The 24,533-nt window shown below is 34.4% G+C and overlaps 1 protein-coding gene across 1 annotated transcript; it reads left to right on the plus strand.

The window, feature by feature from the left end:
- Nucleotides 1–17,763: 17,763 nt before the first annotated feature.
- LOC143555398 (protein Brevis radix-like 2) lies at nucleotides 17,764–21,124 on the plus strand. Its single transcript, XM_077044962.1, has 5 exons — nucleotides 17,764–18,253; nucleotides 18,501–18,883; nucleotides 19,549–19,684; nucleotides 20,460–20,815; nucleotides 20,902–21,124. Exons 1-5 carry the CDS (start codon nucleotides 18,047–18,049, stop codon nucleotides 20,978–20,980), a joined length of 1,161 nt encoding a protein of 386 aa, XP_076901077.1. The 5' UTR covers nucleotides 17,764–18,046; the 3' UTR covers nucleotides 20,981–21,124.
- The last annotated feature ends 3,409 nt before the right edge of the window (nucleotides 21,125–24,533 follow it).

The raw sequence follows: 24,533 nt of genomic DNA on the forward strand, positions 1-24,533 counted from the left end.
CAGTCATCGATATTTCATGACATTATTGACGATTTGACGGGGTTGAGCCAGCTCAATCGTTTTATACGAATAAGTGAGTAATTATGTAATTACATCATATTATTTAACATAATTACTTTATTTGATTCTTACAATAAGTATGTTATTTTTATTTGTATTTGATTCAAATTCATTATATATGTATGAAATTAATCTCTATTATTTCTATTGGATAAAACTCAGAGCTTTTGAAAATTGCAACGTTTGACTATCTTTCTTTAATGGTTTTATCCATTAAGTTTTCAACATTAAGTACTGTTATATCTATTTAACATGGTCAAAATGTTAAAACAAAGTTTTAGGAAGAAACAAAAAAACATATAATTGTAATGTTTTTTTCTTTTCTTGCAAGTAAAATAATTCATCAAGTTTACCAATATCTAGTTCCCTTATTGTTTTTGTATTAGTTTATCTTTACCTATTGTTATATTTTTTTTTCTATAAATTGTAATCGTTATCTATAAGAAAAATAACCAGAAAATTTGTCTCAAATCGGTCTATTTTTCTCTTTTGGTCTTAAAGCCTAACTCACTCTACAGGTGTATCGAGAGATTGATGAGTATCTATCATGATACTTGCTAGTAGCTCGCACATCAAGATCAGCACAATATATACATCATAATTCAAAACATCAATAATTTGTTTCTTTCAATCCTTCATCCTCCCTTTATAAGAGGCGAGGGGTGGTGGATGTGATGAGAAATTTCATCATACACCCTATCCAATCAAATGGTACCACATCATCAATCCCAAATCTATCATATGTGATGGTTTTTTACTAGAGTTGGTTAGTGTGATGGATTTTTTTTAATAAATATAAATAAAAATAAAACAATATTACATTAAATAAAAAATAAAACAAGAATACATTAAATAAAAACCGACAAAAAAAAAACCTACGGCCCTTCCCAACCCCACTTGTCGCATATCTCGTGTTTGCGTTGAATTAGGATCGATTTAAGGGGTTCCTCAAGATGATTGTGCGGTTGTAGGATGAAAGTTAGATCGGCGTATTTTTGGTTTTCATTCAAATGGGTGATGTACGTCTCCTCACGTTTCATTTTTAAAATATGAGCCGGTTTCTTTCGCTCCTTCGTCTCAACCATTTCCGCCATCTTAGCCGACTTGTATTCGATAAAGTTTTCGGCCACCGCTTCCTTTCCAAGTCTTGACGGTTCCCCACTTTTCTTGCGATTCGACCGTGTGGGTGTGGGTATGTCTTCGTCGGGATTGTCTTCGGGTTCTTCGTTCAAGTTCATGTTCGGCATGTTGCATGACAAGCCGCCGGTAGACGTCATGTAGTCCCCGGACTCGGAAGTTTTTGATCTTTTTGAACAAGATCATTTCTACCTTGGAGCCGTTGGTCCGTTTAAATCGACCAACGGAATCGGTACCCACTTCACGTGACGTCTCGCAATCTCCCAGGCATCCAAGTGGGGAAAATCCTTACATTTGTAAACTCGGACATATTCGCGCAAAGCGTTCGTTATGATAGTCGCCTTGCTCGATCCACTCTGTGGAGTTCGGGACTACAAAACATTTAGAAAAAATATATATATCAAATTGTAAAAATAAAGTACTAGATTATAAAATAAATAAACTAAAATAGTTACCTCTTGGATGTAACAAGCATTAAATTTTGACATTTTTCGATTCAAATCTCCCCACTTGCCAATCATTTGATCCTTGTTTCGTTCGGTTGCGCGGGGAAGTTGCGAGAAATGGTCTTTAATATGTTTCCATAAAGCTTCTTTTCTTTGTTGGTTTGAGTGTTTTTTTGATTCGGATCAATGTAAATAAGCATTGGTCAAGGCGGCTTCCTCATCGTCCAACCAACGCCGATTACCTCTTTGATGCGGCTCCTCATCCGCGGATTCATCTTCAAAGTTTGCACTTCGTGACGAAAAGCACTTGCAAATTGATGTATAACCTCGTTATCGTCTAGAGGATCGACGGACATTTGAGACGATTGAGATCCAAACATTTGAAAAGCATTATGTGGATAATTTTGGGTAGAAAAATGTGGAATAAAAGGTTGGTTTTGATACGATTGGTTTTGGGACGGTTGATAATAACGTTGTTATTGGTGGAATAAAAGGTAAGGCTGTCTACATCTTACCCTCCTCAGACCCTACCATAGCATTGCTATTGGTGGGATATACTGAGTACGATGATGATGATAACGTTGTTGTTGGGAAGGTTGTTGATAGTTTTCGGACGGTTGAAAAGGTTGCGGATAATAAGGTTGTTGTTGGGAATGTTGGTTTGTGTCGGGTTCGTCTTGTAAGCAAAATCTCGTCGGTTTGCCAAGATTTTGTCGAACCTTTGGTCGGGTTTGGGTTTTCTTTGAACCCGACCCGCGTTTCTTAGAACCCTCCATTTGATATGTTAAAAATGGTGTGTGTAGTAGAAGATTTTGAGTTGGATTTGAGTTGGATTTGTGTATGTTTTGAAGATATATTTATATAGGTAAAATATGGTTTTTTTTTATTTCCCAAGTCCAAATGGTCACCCCCAACAGCTAGATTTCTTGGTTTTCACCCCATCACACGCGTGATGGCTATCACGCAAAGCTCCTCCATCAAGCTTGATAAGGGAGTGGCGACGGTGTTGATAAACCCATCACGCGTGATGGGTGCTCCATCACGCGATGCCCCGGGTGCTCTAATGTTCATACAGGTAGTATTATTATTCCTAAAAAGTACGAAGATTCATGTGATAATCTTGTTTCTCTATAACAAAAATAATTCTAACTTATAAACACTCTATAGGTTACCTTTTTTTTATAGCCAGAATCCATAATCTTTACAACTCAAAATTGTTGAGTATAATTCTATTTTAAATATCATTGACCTCAAATTCAAGACTAAAGGAAGAATTCCGATATTAATTTATATTAAGGATAAGAGAGGACGAACTAATTTTAAATAATAGTACTTAAAGCCGACCAAGAATAGTTATGCATCTTTATCTTTTCCTTGATAATTAATCGGCTTTCTTTTAACAATTTTGGAACTACCTCTAATAGGACCACTACTCGAATGAGTTTTTCTCTGACATGATGTCATCATCATACTGATTTTGATTTTACAAGTCTGACACACCCAAAAACACCATCAAAAAAATATATCCATCATTGTAGGAAAACTCTTGAATCAAGTTTCGAATTTAAGACGTTAAGATTCAAGTTTTAACTATTATCCCTGACATATAGACTAAGAATAGTTATACTCCTTTATCTTTTTATCTTGATAATTTATTTAATTGACTAACTAATGGAATAATTTCGGATCGAAGCAAAGCAGACATTTATCAAAACGTGTGTGGTTTAAAATATTTTTAATATACATTTGGTGGTTCTTTGAAACTACCAATATCATTATAAATATAAAGATTTTATAGTATTGGTGGTTTGTATGATTATGTTGGGTGTGAATCATCATCCTCGTACACAAGTAAACAAACAATATATAAATTTAAAATAATGTCTTCTATAAATTATAAACAGAAATGTAAGATCAATTATCTTCTTAATTAAAATATTAGCACACAAGGATTCTTTTATTTTCTACTTTAGCTATTGAAAACACTAATGTTATAGGTCCATTTTATAATGTTGTATGTCAAATCGTAAATGAATACGGTATTCTAAATACTAAGTTTATTTTGTTTTTGGCTTTGACTTGTCTTCATTGGAGGACGTTAGTGACCTAGTCTATACAAATTAATCGGCAAATAGTTGAAGAGAAACGTGTGAAATAAAGCTCTAACGGCTAGAAGAGAAGGACCTAGTCTATACGAAGTAATCGACAAATAGTTGAAGGAAAACGTGTGAAATAAAGCTATAACGGCTAGAAGAGAAGACCAATTAAATTCTAGGATTCTCAAATGTTAGTTATTTATCCTTTTCCATTTAATAGAGCTATGATTGATAGAAAAACACAACACACACATACAACTCTCATTGAAACATTTGGATTCGATTCATAATTGCTCTCGCATTGTAATTTTTACTTCATTTAATAAGATCAACAAAGGCAGAGTGACGATTAGTCACCTCCCGAGATTTTATGTCAAAGTGTAACATCACGTAAAATTCGGGCCAAAAATGTCAATTTTCAAAGTCAAGGGACCAATTCCAACAAAATCTAAACCCCAGGGACCAAAATGTAATTTTAGGTTTTCCTGACCTATCGCAGTACGCGATGGGTCAGAGGAGATACCCATCGAGTACCGCGATAGGGTGGTTTGACACGCGTGACACGTGTGCCACGTGGCACACGGTGGCAACGCCTGCCGCCACGTGTCACCACGTGGCAACACGTCCGCCACGTGTCGCCACGTGGCTCGGCGCCTGCCACGTGTCACCACGTGGCATGTCTACTTACTGACTCAGCAACCCTACATCGCGCTACGCGATGGGCTTGCCAAGTGTAACGATTCCGACGAAACCAGGTATACCCTAACCGGTAGACAATAGTTACGTTATATTTAATGTCGGGTACATGAAGTACCATAGTAATTATACGAGAATACATGGTTCACTGTATTGATTGTACGTGAATATATAATTCATCGTAATGAATATGCGATTAATCGATCGATAGTTATTGAAACCCGAACGAATCGAGGGTTCAATTATAGACGAGATATATGATATTTAGTGATGTTTACGAAGTATTAAAGCTTCGGGATAAGTGAATTAAAGCACAGAAAAGAATTTTCGATTTAATGGTACGTCGGTACGTTAAACGAAACCTTTAATACCAAACCAAGCAAGAGACGATCGATCAAGCCGAAAAAGATGCGCAATTATTAATAATATGATGTTTTAAGTTAATAGATGTCATGGTTAAAGTTTTTAAAGTTTTTAAATCGTTTATATATAAATTTCATTTTTTAAGCCGAAAAACGACCGTTTTAGCCTCGTTTTAAGTTAAATTAAACATTTAACCAAAAAACGAACTGAACCAGATTATCCAAAACATTATCCGGATTTCGAGAATCCAAACATGTGGCTATAAATGGAGAGGTGAGTCCCACCCCACCCCCCCTTGAAGACCGATCGGACTAAAGGGGTTAAACCCCATTCTCATTTCTTTTTTTTACATCAACCATGGCATCATTCATTCTTCCTCTCCACAATATCAACTAAAAACCGAGATTTTTGCAAGAAAACCGAGGTAAAAAGTCGAGTTATTTACGTTTCCATCTTCGTTTCTTGAGTTTATATGCAAGAAAATGAGGTTTCAAAGATGAAAACCGATTCTTGCATGATCAAGTGATGTATACGGGTTATACAAGGGAGCTTGGTCCAAGAAAGGAGTTAAACGAATCAAAAACGAATTTTTACGGTTCAAACTTTAGTTTTGAAACAATAACCGAAACTATAGTGTAAGAGGCTTGATTGTGAGTGTAACTTGCTTGGTATTGTGGTATGTTGGTTGTAGGTTCTGTATTTAGTGGTAGATAAGGCGGAAAGACGAGTTTGTAGCTTGTAGTGGCGGAAAACATAAGGTATATTCGGTTTATGTTCGGTTATGGATTTTTGGACAGATTGTGGATGGTTTAGAGTTAGGTCATGAAATTTTACAGAGGTGTTAAATACATGAAAATATGAGTTCTGTGAATTTTTGGTAATTTTTGGACAAAGGATGAATATTTGGTGAATTTAATGCTCGGTTTTGGCTAAAAATGGTGAAAAATAGTTAAATATCATGAAAAATTCTGGAAAATTGCAGATAAGCTTTTTATAATATTTATAAGTCACACACAAAATTTTAGGTCAGTTGGAGAAGTCTAAGTAGGCTTTTCGGTTAAACAAGTTCTAGGGTTATCTAGTTCGGTTTTAGTGAAAATGGCATGTAAAAAGAGATTTTGGTTCTGGAAAAATTACAGGGGACTATGTGGATGGCAGGGGACATCCAGGAAAAATTTGGGATTTTTCTAAGGTCGTTTGGTATTTACGACATATTTAGTGTTTAAATGGTGTTTAAAAATAGATAAATAAAATTTAAATATAAAAATTAATTCTGGAAATATTTTTATAAAATTCCCCACTGTCAAAAAGTGATTTGTGCAAAATTTCAAGATCCGAGATTAAACGGATAATTATTTGTGCAAAAACAAACTTTTAAAGCTTAAAACGCGTAAACCAGTAAAGTTCGCCTAAACGAGCTGACCGGTGTATAAAAACCCTGAAAATGGACTATTTTCATATAATTAAGTTAAACAAGTAAAAATAAATCATCCGAAAATAATTCGGATGATTTGAGTAATTTTATCCGATAAAACAGTTTCCGGTGCACTAAAGACGGAAACGGGTCCCGCGGCCAATCGGGGCGTCTAAACCGAGCTCTAATTTCACAACTTTAATTAAATTATCAGTCAACAACTATTTTCGGGTCGTGTGTGACCAAACTCATTTTGAAACGTAAAAATGGATAACCGTGCTAGGCACGCAAAACGGGGAAACGAACTAATAGTAGTTTTGACAACTGAACCCTAAACGATAACACAATCTGAGTCCGGAGAAATGTTTCTGGGTTAACATTGCCCCCGGAATGGGTACAATACTGGGTTAACAGTGTCCCCAGATGTACCGGTTGATACGGTTAAAGATTATATAAACAATAATTGTATAATAACGATCGTAGGGATCATAATATAGATTGGACGTGTTAACTGATAATGATTGTTGTTACCTGCTTGCATGTGGTAAGGTGAGTTTCACGAGCCCCTTTTTCTGAATTGTTTTTAAATATTTTCCCGGGGCGGAAAGCATGTTACTATTGAAATGTTTAAGTACATACTGAACGCATGGATTTGCGTGTATTTATAAATATTTGATTGTACGGGAATCGTACGGAATGGGTACAGTACTAGGTTAACAGTGTCCCCAGATGTCCCTAGAAGTGTTTCTGGGTTAACATTGCCCCCGGAATGGGTACAGTACTGGGTTAACAGTGTCCCCAGATATCCCTAGAAGTGTTTCTGGGTTAACATTGCCCCCGGAATAGGTACAGTACTGGGTTAACAGTGTCCCCAGATGTCCCTAGAAGTGTTTCTGGGTTAACATTGCCCCCGGAATGGGTACTGTACTGGGTTAACAGTGTCCCCAGATGTCCTTAGAAGGGTACAGTACTGGGTTAACAGAGGTTTCACTTGTGGGCTCAACATAATTACATCGATAATATTATATTTTGATATGGATTTATCATGGTTTACTCAAATTGTGAAACTCACCAACTATTCGTAGTTGACCCGTTTTCTCACATGCTTTTCAGGTACAATTAAGATGAAGTGATTGGTTACGTGCTAAGTGCTTGATGTGTGTAAGATTTGCGTGCGGGATGTTAGGATACATTATAAAAATAGAATTATGTATCGTATTGTATGATGTGTGCATCACCTAGACGGTAGTGAAATACGAGAAAATGTAATTCGAAGTATATTAATGTATTCAGTTTTCTTTATAAACAATGTGGTTGATATCAGAGGTGTTTGTTGCGCCCTGTTTACGTTTCCGCTGCGGTTACGGGGTGTTACACCAAGGAACCCATCGCGTAGCGCGATGGGATCCAATTTGGGCTATAAATAGGGCAGTCACAAGTTCAGCCCTTTCACACCTCAAATTACACACACATACTCTCTCTAGATTCTCTCACTACCTCGTAAAGCGTGCCAACGATCCGTCTCGATAAACGTGCCCCGAACCTCGTTTTCCGTGCCCGTTACCTCGATATACGTGCCACTCCCCGACATACCTCGAAGTTACCTCGAAGTGTGTGCCAAGGTGTTGGTATCTCGAAGAACGTGCCAAAGGTGGAAAGAAGGATTAATCAAGTGAAGGTTGAAAAACGAGCGACGTCGAAGTGCTGCCCACGTGAAAAGGGAATATTAAGCCAATCAAGGTAGGCATAATGCCCGACCAAAATAATATTAAAATATTATCAAGGCTTAATGCCTAAGTCGAAGTTATTCTTGATAAACGAAAGAAATATATAACAAAGAAAAGAAAGAAAAGAAAGATAATATATATATATATGAATATATATAAAGATAAGGTTATTCTTTGTTATATAAATATATTATTTAAGTATTATAAATATGCTTAAATAATAAAAGAAATATGTTTCTTAAAGAAGAAGAAATGTCGGGTTTTCAAATATAAACTAAAGGTTTATGAAGATTACTTTTTGACTAAAGGTTTTAAAGTAAAAGAAATAATGAACTAAAGGTTCATCGAGATGATAAGACTAAAGGTCTTAAGCCGGATCGTGTATCCGACTAATGAATGTTATACTCGTACTATAGGTGCGAGATAGCAAGAGAAGAACGTACGGACGGTGTTGGAAGCCGATCCTATTGAAAAGGTGAATACGCCCCATTTTTACAAACTTGTTTTCAAACAAACAAACGTGTTATGTGTAAAACTTTACATGAGGCTACGTGTCTCTAAAAACATTATAAATAAGAGTATAAGCCAGCCCTCAGGCTATGGTATACGTTTGTATGGATCCTTACATATGTGGAATGCGGTGGGCACATCGCACCACGCTTGGTCACGACCTCCAGCCACGATGGGCCGGACCTAAGTTACGTCCGAGTGGGGAATGGCCATGTGTATATTTATGGTACCTAAGTTATGTCATAAACGCTGCAGTGTTTCGCTGAGGTGACCTAGTGCAGAGGCTCGAGTTTATGATGATTGTTTTAACTTGATTATTCCTAAGCCAAGATGGGCCGAGACTTACGTGGTCTCGAGGGGTAATTAAGTGAAGAAAATATTTTTAGCGTCAGCATATTCACCAGCATTCGTTGCTGACGTATTTTATAACATTTTGCAGGTAATCAAGATTAGAGCTTGTGAAAGCGAAGAAGCTCAAGAATCCGGTGGCTCGGATTAATTTTGTATAAATATAAAACATGGTGGTTTTTGTAAAACTTATAACAAGTAAAACGAGACTTTCGTCTCGTTACCTTTGTATTGTAAATATTTATACAAACGATCCTTTGTTTTATAAAGTCTTCCGCTCAAACCCGTAACTCTGATTTATTTACAAATATGGTACCAACTATGGATCACACTCCTAGGCCCGAAATGGGGGTGTGACACAAAGATCGTTAAAGATCAATGGCTTCGTCGTAACCACCCGCCTCATCCTTTTTTGCTTTCTTTATCATATTTGTTACAAAATTTGTTTAAGTACACTACCTCACATACTAATTTGATTATAAAATTATCCTTATTATATTTTGTTTAAAACAATTAGAAGTTCACAATGGGGCAAGTTGTGCTTTTCATTTTCAATTATTTGTCAAAGTTTGCGATCACTCACTACTCAAAAATTATTTCAAATATGTCGTCTCAACCCAAGTCATCTTCTTCCTCGATGCCATCTTTATGCTCTAGATTGAATCACCCTATTCCTGCTCTTCCATCAACTGAAAAAAACAAAATGACAACTGGTAAAATAGACATCTATTGGCCATTTCACTCCATGGCCCGAAACATTAACCAAAAGACCTTTCATTATCTCGAATGATGGCATCATTTCTGTGTCTCACGAGTGAAACAACATATGAAACAATAGCAAAAGACCAATCATATGCTGATAAGAGAGACTGAGACGATGGAATTAGAAATGAAGAACCCAATGGAAACGACGACCACTCCATTGCAACCCAGGATCTTGAATTTTGACACTTTAGGAATCCCAAGGAGCCATCATGGAGATTTCATCCTCATGCAGCCTCGAAACCAGGACATTGCCCCAACTCAAGCTATTAGGGTTGCTGTAACCAGAGATTTCAACTTTACCCCCAGTACAGCGTGTAATGATGAATCCCTGAAGGATCATGTAAGCACATTTGGTTGAGAATCCTTGGATATCCTAAATCTTGATGTCGCTACCGCGGTTCAAAATTTTAAGAATTTTGATAATATTTTTTAATTTTCTTTTCTTTGGTTTGTTAACAGAAACATAAAGATAAACCTTAATTAGATGAATTGTTAAAATGATCTGTTGTTCAAACAAATTGTAATTTTGATCCTCTATATATATCCAAAAAAAAAAAGTTCCTCATAGTATTTGAACATGCGCCCTTGAGGCATACCCGTCTTAACAAATACAAGCTAACCATCAAACCGGTCAACATCCCATATAATTTAACTAAAATGTCAAAACGGAGCTACTAATGATTTTTGTGACACCAAACCATGCCTTTATATATATATTTATATATATATATATATAAGCATCAACAATTATATATAACCTATACGAAAATGCACATAGCCTACACAATACACATATGCTTTTAAAATTAATAAAAACATTTGAAGGTTGTATTTTAAAATACACACGTGTAGGTTATATGCATCTTACGCAGTTTATATATATACTTGTTATGCTGATATTCACATGCTTATTAGATTTTTATATGTACGTTATATGTTTTTATGCCAAAACACAAGTGCAGGTTTTTACTAATGTGTAAGAAAAACTCTTTTTAAGTTAACGCCTTAATGGAGTTGTTTATAGGATAAAATATCAGCGTAGACAAAAACCCAATTTTTATGTTCTGGGCTTCGAAATGATCAAATCTTGGTCCTGAATTCTGAAGCTCATATGGCCATATGACTTTGAGCCCACTGCTTAAATGAAAGCCCTACATGTTACTGTTAACATACAAATATACAATTATGATACACACAATTAAATATCAATACGGTTCGGTTTAAATTTCGAACAACCTGGTATATATTAGATTAAAATTGTTGGCTCTATAACGAACCTCTAAATGGATTGGCACATTCCCTACCTATTCATATATATTAAAAGAAAAAAAATCTGTGTTTTACTATTTTATATAAAAAAAAAGTTGAAGTTGTTTACATGTTATGTGTAGCATTTAATGTTCAATATAATGTTAAAGTTGAAGTTATTTACATGCAATGAGGCTTTAAGTAACTAACCCTTTATTATTTTTGTGGTGGTTTTAACTAAAAACTATGTTAAAAAAACATGACACAAATTAAAAACAAACAATGTACAATTAGTTGACTAGGGTGAGCCACACCCTCATACCCATGGCCCGCACCTACATTAAAGCCTTGGCGGATGAGGGCTTGGCAACACTTCTTGGTGGCTATGTAGTAGTTTTAGCGCCCAGGTATCAGTATGCTAATGTGGAGAGGGGTTGGCGCCCCATCTATGCTACACACAACCTAATAAAAAGCAATGAACTGGAGTTCTCTTATATTCACTTTCAATAATTTAGGTCATGTTGAGAGTAGTGGTGAAGCTTGAAAGAAAATACGAGAGGAGTTAAAATTTCAGATGAAAACGAGTAAACTTAAATACGAATAAAAAGTTTCAGATGAAAAATAGTAATTAATACTCTAAAAGGTTTTTTTTTTAAGGGAAGGGGGGGGGGGGGGTAAGGACAATATAAATCAAATCATTTTGTGTGTTGTATTATAGAATATAAATCATTTTAATAAACTACGAATCCCATTCTTTTTTATAGATTTAAATGTTTTGAGTTGCGATGGCGGCATGAGACTTTGGGGTGTAGGAAGTAAAGACTAAAAAATAAAAGAAAAGGATCACAAGGAAACAAAAAGAGGGAAGGAAGCTATAACTATCATCATAAAGCCAAAAGTAGTAAATTATTCTCCCAAAATTAAATATTTCAAACAATTATTATTATTTCGTATAGAACCCGGAACCTATGTATAAACGTCTAGGAGAAAATATTTGAAATCTAAAATGTTAATGAAGAGCTAACTTCATCGTTTGCCTATGTAAAACATAAGGGTCAAGTTATTTTGACAATCTCATAAATCCAGAAAGAGTACGAAGAGAAATGTATTATAAAATATAACAAAATGACGAGCAAAATTTGACATATTGTTAAGTAATATAACATCATATCAAGGAAGAATGACAAAAATAAATTAAATAACACAATGATACAAAATGAACTAAACAAAAATTCTAAAATCTACAAGCTAGAAATCGAAAAGCGAAAACCTAAAATATAATATCGTAGTTTTCGATGAGACGATTCCAATGGCATTAGTATGAGCTCAATCCGAGTCCTTTTGATATCTTTTTTATGACTTCCTAGTTTTAATTAATTATTATATTTTTTTAATAAGTCTTTGAATTTTGCATGCTTTTGGTCCTTTAACAAATTTCTAATTATTTTTATTTGGTGTTTTTAGTAAAAATTACAATTGATTCTTTTTTTCTATAACAATTGAGTTAAGCAATCAATTAAAGCAATAACTTTTGTAAAGGGTTGATCAATATTCATCTACGAAAGACATTTAGGACTTTTTATGAATATAAGATAAATATAATTAAGTATTTCTTTATAGGATTGCTTTATTTTGTAGAATAAAAAGACTATTTGGGATTACATTTGGAAGAAAATAAACAACTGATTTCGAGTTTGCTTAACCGAAGCAAAAAGTGGCAAATCGCCTCATGGGGATATGAACCGTGTCATTATACCACATTTTATATTTATAACTATTATTAAAATAAATTTTGACTTTAAAGCCCATAACAGTTAAAGCTTGCCTTTCATTGTCAATTTACCATCTTCATTCCAATAATTTAGCTAAACTCTTCATTTCAAAAAATTTACCTAACATCTATTTCTACTATTTTCTATATTTTTCTCTAAATTATAAGAAAATTGTATGAGATGATTTCAATGTGAGTGATCTTATACCAAATGTAAGCCCATATGACATCTCTCATCCTACGATCACGGACTTCAACACATAGTCTAATAGTAAATGATCTATATAGTAAAAATATTGTCACGTAGACGCCACCTAATTAAACATGAGAGTTTGAGTACATAAACTACCGACATCAAGATGCCTAAAAAATGCTCCAAGTTCATTTATTTAACATGCGCCCTCCTAAAATTGAAAATGCTTATCAAGTCCTTTAACTTTCTTTTTAATGTCTTTAGCTTTTACTAAAGAAACACTCGTCTCCAATCTGTTTTAAAGGTTAAAAGCTACATTTTAAGCTTTATACCTAATGTTTTAACATTCTGTAAGTTTATTTTAGGACACTTCTAGTTAAATTATTTTTAGAACAGCCAATTTTATTAATATATCAAATATCAATAACACCCAACAAGATGCTAAGAGCCACAAAATGAGCACTTACACAAAGCAAGATAAAAAAATAAAAAAATTATAACATGAATCGCACCAATGCGTTAATCTTCGCTCTATTTTTAACCATAAGGACACCAGTATTATGCTCTGTACCACCTTTTTGTTTAACGAATACATTGACAATGACTTCGAAAACTCAAGGTCAGATTGATGCTCCTCCTTGCTAGCACTTCTATCATTTGGGACGACCATCTAAGTCAGCCGACTGTGATCATTAGTATCATTTAACACCATATTTTTTAGAATGGAGGAGCAACGAGAAAAAAACAATCCATCCTCTTTACATTGCACCATCATTTGATAAAAAAAGGGTCGTGTTGGAAGCTGTAAGGATTCCAACAGCCAAACCACCCGATTCTTTAGATCACATTTCCTCATCCCAAGTAACCCAACCTAGTTTGAATTGTTGGTTCTACCGCCTCACAAAAACCAATTCATTAATAACTTTCATGGGAGCTTTTAAAGAGACAAATAATATAAATCGAGACGTCATAAAACCGTATTTACTAGAGCAAGTCTACCGCCAAATGATAATGTGTGAGCATTACAATCCTATAGCTAATTGCGCGCATATAAGAACTAAAGTCGCTACATTAATTTACATGATTTTTTTTCTATTTTGAATTTGGGATATTCAAATTATAATAGGTCTTCAAAATGTTAAATATTTGAAATCAGAATATTATAATTTTTGGATCCGGGTTATACTAGTATTAAAACCAAATTATAAATCTAACTTTTCTCAACTCACATCATGCAAATTTCAAATAATTACACTGCATTCTCGGATTTAAAATACTAAGAAAAGAAATGATAAGATTGGATATGGGAAGATATGAAAAGACCTTATATACTTAAAACGCATTCTCGAGTAAAAATAAAAGAAAATAAAATGTTAATTACATTTTTGAGTTAGATCGGAAGAAAAAGATAGGAAAAAAATTGTAACTTTACAATGATGTTCTCATAGCAATATGGAAAAGAGTATTGAGATATGGTAAATTAGTAATATTGTAATGGGCTATAAATTTTTCCTTCACAATCAGACCATATTTAGTTGGAAAGTTTTGAAGCAAAAAAAACCCTAACTTTTTTTTCTATTTTCTTTTGTTTCTCTAAAAAAAGCTCAATAATGAAAAAAAAAAAGTTTTTTTTATCTTTTTTTTTTCAAAACCTTAAATACAAAACTCAAGAATGCAATGTTAAATTACATGAGAAGTAACCAAATTGAGGATAAGGGTGTAGTTCATGTCATCTTCTTCGTGTTTGATCACATCTTTCAAACTCTATTGTAATTCTCTTTCATCTTTTGACACTTTTCAATTTTTAATAATAGAAATAATTTTAAAGTAATTACTTACTAAATATTTAAAAAAAAAAACTATGATTATTACTTACCAAACCCCAGTAAAAAAAAAATGAGACTTTGAAGTCCAAAAGAAGAAAGTTTTTGTGGAGAATGATGGTAAATCAAATATTTATTGGGTTGCTTGAAGTCGAGCAACTACCGCTAAAGAAGATGGAGGATTGGAAATCTGCCCACTAAAAGTCTCTAACCTTGCTCTCTTATCTAGGTGGTGGTGAAGGTTTAAGGTGAAAGAAGTCTTTGAAGGAATACGATTATGGCACGCCATAATTCTCCTAGAACCATGTTGGCAGACCCTATAATAAAATACTTAACAGTACATGGGAAACGTTTTGCAAAGATTAATAACTTTCTTGCGCTCTCTTCGGTTTCTTTAAACAAGTTAATCAAAGACGAAGTTGGGAATGGGTTAAAAATTAGCTTTTGGTTGGACGATACCCCGCTAGAAAATTATTTCCTAATTTGTTTGACTTGGAAGTGGAAAAAGGTTGTTTGGTGGTTGCTCGATTTAAAGACCGAGATGGGGAGATTGCTTTAAATTGGAATCGGAGAAGGCAACCTTTGTATGGCACTCTAGTAAATAAGTTAATGGATTTTTTTGGAAAACTCTACAGTTTTAGATTTAAAGTCGGTCAAAAAAAGTGGGTGTGGGGTGGTAATAACTCGGGCACTTTCTTTTTGGATTTTTAAAGACAGAACGAGTATGTAAAAATAATAATATAAGTTCTTTACATACAACAGTGTATGACATTACAAATATACACTGCGTATACGCTTGCGGTAACTATTAACTATTTTCTAAGTAACCATTTTCGTTAAATAAAAAATGGTTTAAATAGTTTTAGAAAATTAATAAATGATTTTGTAATGACATGAGACCATGCATCTGATAAGGTTTTGATGATATTAGCCCCACCCCAAAACCATGTTTATGCTAAAAGAAAACATGATGAAGCGTGGGTCGGGTGCACCAAGGCAACTAGTCCGCATACAGGAAACAGATCGGGACCTTGATGGCTATGGGTCCATTCAAATCTCATCATCTTAACCCTACCCACATGTGCTCTAATCAATGCTTATTTTCCATATTAATTTTTTTCATTAATTCATATTTATTACCATAACTGTATCTATTAATACACCGTTTATAGTTATGAATTTAATCAATACTATATAAATATTAGCATATGGATTAACCGACACTATAACCTCTTTTATTTGAGCAACTATTTCTAACTATTACGATTGGTTAAATATTTTATAACTTGTAACTCGTTTGAAAGTAACTAAAAGCTCCCAACTCGCTTGCATGTCAAGTATTTCATAGCTTGTAACTCGTTTGAAGGTAGCAAAAAAGTTCCCAATTCACTTGTGTACGTATTAGGAACTGATACGAGCACGCCCCACGAGTGACCCCATTAAGAGTGCCGTTAGTTTTTCTTATGTGACTTGTCTTTTGAGTTTTACGCAAATTTCATTCGCTACTAATGGTTTTTTTTCATGCTACAAATTTTGTAAAGTATTTATTTTATAACACAAAACATCGTGAATCATAAATGGTTTGTGATAGAAAAAAATAAGGTGACATATATGTGCGTATATTGTTCAATTGTTGTCAAAATAAAGTATACATAATGTTCTGAACATGATACGTGTTAATGAAGAAACATGAGTAAATTGAAAAGCACTCCCCCCCCCCCACCAACCCCCACCTAATCATATGTCGCACATCACTCTTGTTTCGTCTTTGACGCAACGAGTAAGGCAGTGTTCCCTAGCGACACGACTTGCCATCTCAACCTTCACATCTCATTCCCGGTCGACGCCCATCCCTATCAGAAAAACAAAATAGCCATGGTAATAATATTTGTTGTTGGAATGAATATATTAGAAACAAGTTTCGTGTTTGCTAAAATTGTTTTTTTTAATATACATGGTATATGCAGATATACGCTGTTACACCATCTTTAACGGTAATTTCATGAAAATCCTTGGACTTATATGAAAACTGAAAGACATGCGAGAATGATGTGCTAAGTAGAGAAATGAAGATAAATTAACTTTGAAGGCGGAAAGTTGTGAAAAGGAAGGAGAGATGGAGGATCACGTGTCCATATTTTCTTACAAATTTATTAGATGATGGGTATATTTCATTTTAATATCAACGGCATCATATCAGCTTCATCGACAAGCATATGCCGCACATCTCTTTTATTGTGACCTTGCCGCTAGGGTGCAATACTGCTCCTAACGAACAACTAGCCATCTCATCCTTGACGTCCCATTCCCAAATCCACAACTCGCTCCTCCTAGAAAAATATGATATATCCATATTACTAATTTTTGTTTTTTAATCAAAATATTAAAAAACATGTTTTATGTTTACAGTTATTATAAAAAAAGTTTTATTATACACCTCATATATTTACATATACACATTTATAGAAAAAGGTATTCAGGCTATCTTTAACGGTAAGTTCACGAAAATCTTTCGACCTATACCAAAACTGAAAGACACATAGGAAAGACATGCTAAGAAGAAAGATAATGAAATGTTATTTCAAAAAACGATAAATCGTGAAAAAAAAAGAAGAAGAAGACAGAACGAACCGCATGTGCATATCTTTTCACAAATTTGTTACATTTTGAGTATTTATTTCATTTCAATATCTATAGTAGCATCACCAAATATAAAAAATGTTTCCATTTTCTCCCAAAAATAATAAAAATGAAATTTCCAAGAGAAGGTAGAAATAATGCAATGTAACATTAGGTTATTAGTAGTGGGCGCCAATTGGGGCGCGAAGGGGCTATAACACCGCTCCTTAGGCGAAATGTGGGGCGAATTGTGGGGGGGGGGGGCAAGCTTTTATCGCCGGAAGGTGTTGTTTTTGGGGGCGCGAATTGTATTTTTTAATATTATTATATTGTGACTGAGAGAGGGGGATATATATATATACACATTTATATATATATTATTATTATATTATATTTGTAGCCCCTACACCATTACACCCCAAAAGCAAATTCACACCCTTTACTGACTGGGCGTCACACGACGCAAAACGCCTCAATTTGTAGCCCCTCCACTACACATATCGTTAGAGGAAAGTGATTTGGAGTACCGATGCAAAGTAGTGTCAGCAGGCTTCCTTTTTCACCTTTTTCCATCGATTAATCAACAGCCACCGTTACCACTCACCGGCAACCCCTCGGACCCATCACCTTTATAACACCAACAACCCACACGCTACTTATCTTCCATTCCATCATAAGTCATAACCTCTGTCACAGACACAACACAACCTAATATTCTCACCCGACTCACCCTTCGTCTACCCAAAAGAGAACGTGCGTTTGTGTCATCACTGCCTGTTTCACTTTACACCAACATCTTCTGATCCATCAACTGTTGCTTCTACATATTTATGCCTTTGGTTTCAACTTCTCTACTATATATAATTGAAGCTGTTGGTAACATATATAATTCTGTGATCGTGATAATATCATCGAAAATGTTGACGTGTATCGTGTGTTCCAAGCAGCCGATCGGTGGATCGCTACACGAGGAAGACGATGGAGACATGGCCGCTACACCGAGAACCAAACAAGCCGTTAAATCATTAACTTCTCAGGTAAAATTGTTTTAATTATAAGTTTATAACATATACTGTCTATCTTTATTACTATTAAGTCGGGTAGAAGTAACATTTGTCATTTAAAAAAATTAAACAGTTTATTTGTGTTAATTATAAGTTTATAACATATCAATAACTGTCTATTCTATATTACTATAAAGTAGAGTAGAAATAACATTAGTCGTTTAAAAAAAATAAACAGCAGTTTATTTGTGTTATTAAAACTAATATTATTGGTTTATAGATCAAGGACATTGCATTGAAGGCATCCGGAGCTTACAAACATTGTAAGCCATGTACCGGTTCATCGGCTAACACTAACTTGACCCGAAGGGGTTATACGGACTCTGAATCCGGTGGATCAATGTCGGGTCGGTTTTTTGGCGGGTATAACAGGACCGGTAATTCGACACCTCGGGTTTGGGGTAAGGAGATGGAAGCTAGACTTAAGGGGCTTTCGAGTGGAGCGAGTACTCCAGCGTTGGTGAGTGGTCAAACCGAGACCGCGGTTGTGTTTATGGAAGAAGATGAAGGTAAAGAGTGGGTCGCTCAAGTGGAGCCCGGTGTCCTCATCACGTTTGTTTTGTTGACTCGTGGCGGCAACGACCTTAAGCGAATTCGTTTCAGGTTAGCTTTTTTATTTAAATTTACTATTTCAGTTTAAAAGTTTATATGGAATGAAACTTTAAGGACTGAAAACAATTTATAAAATTATTAAACCGAAATAGTAAATTTGAACAAACGTGACAAAAAGCGCAGTTTACTCGTATTATTATTATTATTATTATTACTTTTTATTTGTACTTGAATCCGAAAACGTGTTCTGTAGCATATTTATGGGGCATAGCAACTAACAACCAGACTGCATAAGAAAACAAAAACAGTCCAAGGAAGAGACTGTGACATCTTTCCGAATGCTTGATATAGGGAATGTGGGTCCGGCCTGGTTGATATACGTAGACAATTTTTTTGATTTTATATCGCAATAACTGTATTAAATTTAATAATTGTCTATTAATTAACCCCCAGAATGGGTCCAGTTATTAAATATTTGTTGGCAATTTAATCCATTTTAATGTTTTTGATTGATTGTTGCTGGTGTCATCCCATGTTGGTGCCTATTTCTTCATATGCATCGACAGTTCGACACCCCATGTTGAGTTTATTGAAAATATTGCATATTTATGTGTTAGTTATAAAAAGTAATTAAATTTACTGACAACTAACCTTTTATGTTATTAGGTGTAATATTAGTTGGCATGTTTTAATGTTATTGTGTTGTGTATTATCAGTCGTGAAATGTTTAACAAATGGCAAGCTCAAAGATGGTGGTCTGAGAATTGTGAGAAGATTATGGAGTTGTACAATGTTCAACGGTTTAATCAGGCGGGAGTACCACTGCCGTCTCCACCAAGATCTGAGGCTGAGGTTAGTTTTATTGTTTATGTATTCATAAAAGATTAATGTATATATGGTTTCATTTTTTTCATTGTGTATAAACATGGACAAGAGAGTAAAGGCATATTGGATAAAATGACAACTTTATTGCATACAATAAAAGAATAAAATGTGAACATATAGGACCTGTGAATGAACCGAACGATAACAAAGGAAGCAGTGAAGCATGTCTGTGTTAGTTTGTATAGCGCGAATAATCAAATGAACGGAATTTTTCTTGTTCTTGCTCGTGTGCGTGTCCGTTCGTTAAGAAAATTAACGTGCCCGTTTATTATTTGTATAAACGAGCAGATCGGTGAATGAATGTAAATAAACAAACATAATTGAACACAGATGAACGAACTAACCAAGCTTAAACCAACTAAAAGTAAACATGAAGAACAATGTGTTGGGCCTAAAAAAGTTTAAATGAACTTGTTAACGAAATTAAACAAATGTAAACTAATGAACATAAATGAACGTAAACAAACAAACATCGTATTTTAAAGAACGAAGAAATGAGACGTGTTCGTGCTCTTTGGATTAGCTAAATGAACAAAAAATTGTGTTTGTGTTCATTTGTTTATTAAATAAACGAATTTCCTGCCGAACTGTGTATTAAACTTTCGGTTAGTTTACAGGTCATAAACATTATTAGTTAGTTAGTTAACCTTTTGTTAATATAACTTCTAATCAACATTACCAAAGTACTAATATTATTTTTTGAATCATACATCAAAGATAAAAAGTTATATTTTTGTTTCAGAGCTCAATAGCTGAATCTACTGATGCCAGTCCAGTAACACCACCACTTAGCAAAGAACATCCACCTAGAAACTTCTATAATCCAACTGGTATAGGATACTCATCATCAGATTCACTTGACCAACAACCCAATCTTACCAAATTCTCACACATAAGCGGGCCCAAAACCGAGGCATCATCGTTAGAGGCTTCTAGAAGAACCAGTTCTTCTCAAGGCGCCGATCAATCTGGAGAGCCTTCTTTGAGCAATGTTAGTGAATTGGAAAACGAATGTGTTGAGCAGGATGAGCCCGGTGTGTACATTACTATCAGAACCTTGCCAGGTGGCATTCGTGAGCTTAGACGGGTCCGATTCAGGTACAAATCTGAAACCATGATCATGTTAGTATGTTACAACTTGTTCTGATTATACTAAACGACGTTTTATGATATTTGATATGTAGTCGAGAAAGATTCGGAGAGATGCACGCAAGAATGTGGTGGGAACAGAACCGAGCCAGAATTCAGCAACAATATTTTTGAGTTTGAATGTTGGGTCTAGAAAGCTTACATATATTGAAGATGTTATTATACCTATTAATTATAATTATGCAAACTAGTGAAAGCCTTGAACGCCATTTTGAAGTTATTATGTTATTATCAAGTGATTTGTACACCTAAGCTTCCTTTTTTCATTATGTCTTATGGTTCTTGTGTATGATTTAAAGATGTAACTTTCTTTCTCATCATTATATACAAGAAAAAAAGTTTTTTTTATTTTATTTCTATTGTATGATACTTTTATATATTGATCTAGCAACTCAAGTGTGAGTATTGGTCCAACTGTAAGACCATTGAATGGTCTAAATAGTGTAAAAGTTAGCTTGTTGTAAGTTATTTTGGTGGGCCCCTCTCCAGCTTGTGGAGAGGGGTGTCTTCGTCTTTTTGGCCGGTTTGTTTATAAAATTCATACTCTGAAATAGACGTGCACAAAAAAACCGGTTCCGGAACCTAACCGGTGGAACCGAACCGGAACCGGTTCCAGTTCCAACCCGGTTGGAACAATACCCGGTTTTGGTATTTTTGTACCCGAAAATCGTACCCGGTTCTAATATTTATATGTCAGTACCGGTCCCAAACCGGTTCCTACCCGGTTATTAATTGGAACCGGTTTGGTTCGTACCCGGAATAACCGGTTCTGACGGGTTTTTTTGAAGGGTGAAACAAAAGTCAAACTAGCCGTTGGAACCGGTTCCAACGGTAATATAGCCGTTGGAACCGGTTTTTTTAGACACCAATTAGCCGTTGGAACCGGTTCCAACGGTAATATAGCCGTTGGAACCGGTTTTTGGGCCAAACCTATATATAAGTTGTTTCCATTACTTGTTTCACCACCAAACTCAAAAACAAACTACAATACTACTCCTTTAGCAAACCCCTTTTCTAAAAAATAACTATTACAAACATTATTAAAACATAAACGATACTAAACATAACAACTAAAACATAAAAAACAAAGTCCGTCGTTTTAACCCGGGAATACTTATTTTTGGGTTGTAGAGCCGGACGACTCTCCCACTTCCGTTTTTTTAGCTTCCATTCTTCTTTTCTCTCGACAATACTTATTCGTATGTTTTCGTAATGTCGAGTTGGACGCTGCTTTAAGAAACTTCGAGCAATATTTGCAACGTGCCAACTCATGTGAGTCGGTCATGAGACACAAATCGTAATGAACCCAAACATCGGGGCATCTTGTTGTTTCGATCACCATAACAACGTCATCATTGGTTGCCATTTGTTGTCGGTTTAAGGTTAATTGTGGTTTGGAGTGTGTTTTATAGTTTTGGGAGTGGTTTAACAAGTACACAAACAAACCTTGCTATTTATAGAAAGAAGATAACCTATTTATAGTTAAAAAACCGGTTCCAACGGTCTAAAACGGTTATATAGCCATTGGAACCGGTTCCTAACGGCTATATTGTTTAAATTTCAAAAAAAACCGGTGGAACCGGTTTTTACGTAAAAACCGGTTCCGGTTCCAACCTACCCGGTTCCTAAAAGATTGCATTTTTGGGCATCGGTTCGGGTCGGGAACCGAACCGGTTCCTGACTGGAACCGGTTTCATTTTCTACCCGGTGTGAAAAAAACCGGTTCCGAACCGGTTCGGGTTTTCAAGATGAACCCGATTTGTGCACCTCTACTCTGAAAGAATAAGTCTGAGTATGGGTCGATGACTTGATCTAGTTGTCAGCTAAAACAGAACTTATAAGCGATGTTTTGGTTTTTATGTTCCCATAAGCAATCATTTTAATTACTGAAAAACATAGTTTGGTTATTTTGGTTTACCGTTGGCTTTGTACACGGGTAGATTGACTTAAGTACATTCAATTAATAGAAAAATAATTAAATACTGTTTTAATATCGGTTCAGTTGATTTGATTATTTACCACATATAACAATTACTGAATAATAAAAGCAATTATAACCGATCAATCGCTTTTCAGAACTAGTTATATTATTTGGGTTCGGTTATGTTATAAAGATAATTATGTTATTTCGGTTTGGTTATGTTATAAAAGATACTTAAATATGCTAGTAAGTATTTAAATTATGTTATATAAGGTAAAAATAATATATTTGTTTTTTAATATAGATACATTTTTAACTATAAACTTTTTAAGGGCAATGAAGGAGCTTACTGCATTTCCTCTACTAGAAGAGTGCCAGCGCGATACATCGGGAAACTGGAAACACATACTTTGATAATCATGTAACGAATGTTTGGGTGTTCATTATTTCGTTTAAAACCGTGAGATCATTCACCAGTTTGGTTTCATGGTTGAAACCGGAGGTGGCCGTACATATTGAAATGTTAATTATATACTTATTTAGTATTAGATATAATATATATTAGACATAGTTAAAATATAGTTAACCACAGTTTTATTTAATACGAGCAAACTCGTCTATTACAACTTTAATTTATCCAAATTTCCAGTGGTTTTTTTATAATTTTTTATCTTGTTATTATTTCGCCTTTTATTTATTCTAATAATATTTATTATTTATATGACCAAAGTTATCTTTGTTCATAGTATGATTCTCTTAATAATGTATTAGTTGATGATTAGTTTGAAGTGAAGGTATATTCAGATTAATAATTCTTGTTTTAAATTTTAAACTCAATTTTTTTTATCAAAGTACAAACAAAATCAGAACCTAATCGTTGGTAATGGTTCGGTTTAGTTGGGTTTTATTTAGAAACAGTTTAGTTTTGGTTTTTGACGACAAAAAAAATGTGTAAAGTTGACTCATTGTTTAATTAAAAAACTATCAAAAGCAAACCGGACACACTTTTGCATAATTTTTTTTACTTCGAAAACTATAACAATATGATACTCAAATTAAAGATAATAGAATGCTCGTTTTTATGATGCCATTTATTTTAAAAAAATATTAACGTATGAAAAATTTATGATCGTATGAAAAAAAAATATTAACGTATGAAAAATTTATGATCGTTTAAAGGATGAAACTTGTAATTATTTTGAATACATTGCAAATGCACGTAAGATTTGATATTACAATGACATTTATGCCCCTTATTAATGTTGTACCTCAAGCATATTTTGTTGTAAATTATTTAAACAAAGCGTCTTAATTTGTCCATCAATGGTATATTATATATAGTATAGATATAGATATAGTTTCACACATGCTCTAGATTTTGTAACTTATTTTTTTTACATATAATTAAACTGGGTAACTAGATAATTGTGAAATTAGATAAGTGTTGTTTTTATTAGTTTAGTTTTCATTTTATGTGTTTGAATGCTAATTTTTTGTTTGCATGAATTGTTGTGGGTTTCAGGATATACATCAAACATGATTGGGCTCGGTGAGTTGCTGCTTGTAGCATATAGATACGGGCATATTCATGAAGTGGGCTTGTAGCTGAAGAAAACTGGTGTGCTTGGCATTCGGAGTTCATTTGCGCATGATGTATAAAGATTATAGAGAAGGCATTGTCCCATGTAGAGGTGCCCAAATCAGTTAACCGGTTAATCATTAACAGGTTTATATGCTAACCACTTT

Source organism: Bidens hawaiensis, unplaced genomic scaffold (assembly GCF_021521415.1).
Source record: "Bidens hawaiensis isolate Kalapana, Puna unplaced genomic scaffold, B.hawaiensis_p1.1 tig00001032_1, whole genome shotgun sequence".
NCBI classification, from domain to species: Eukaryota; Viridiplantae; Streptophyta; class Magnoliopsida; order Asterales; family Asteraceae; genus Bidens; species Bidens hawaiensis.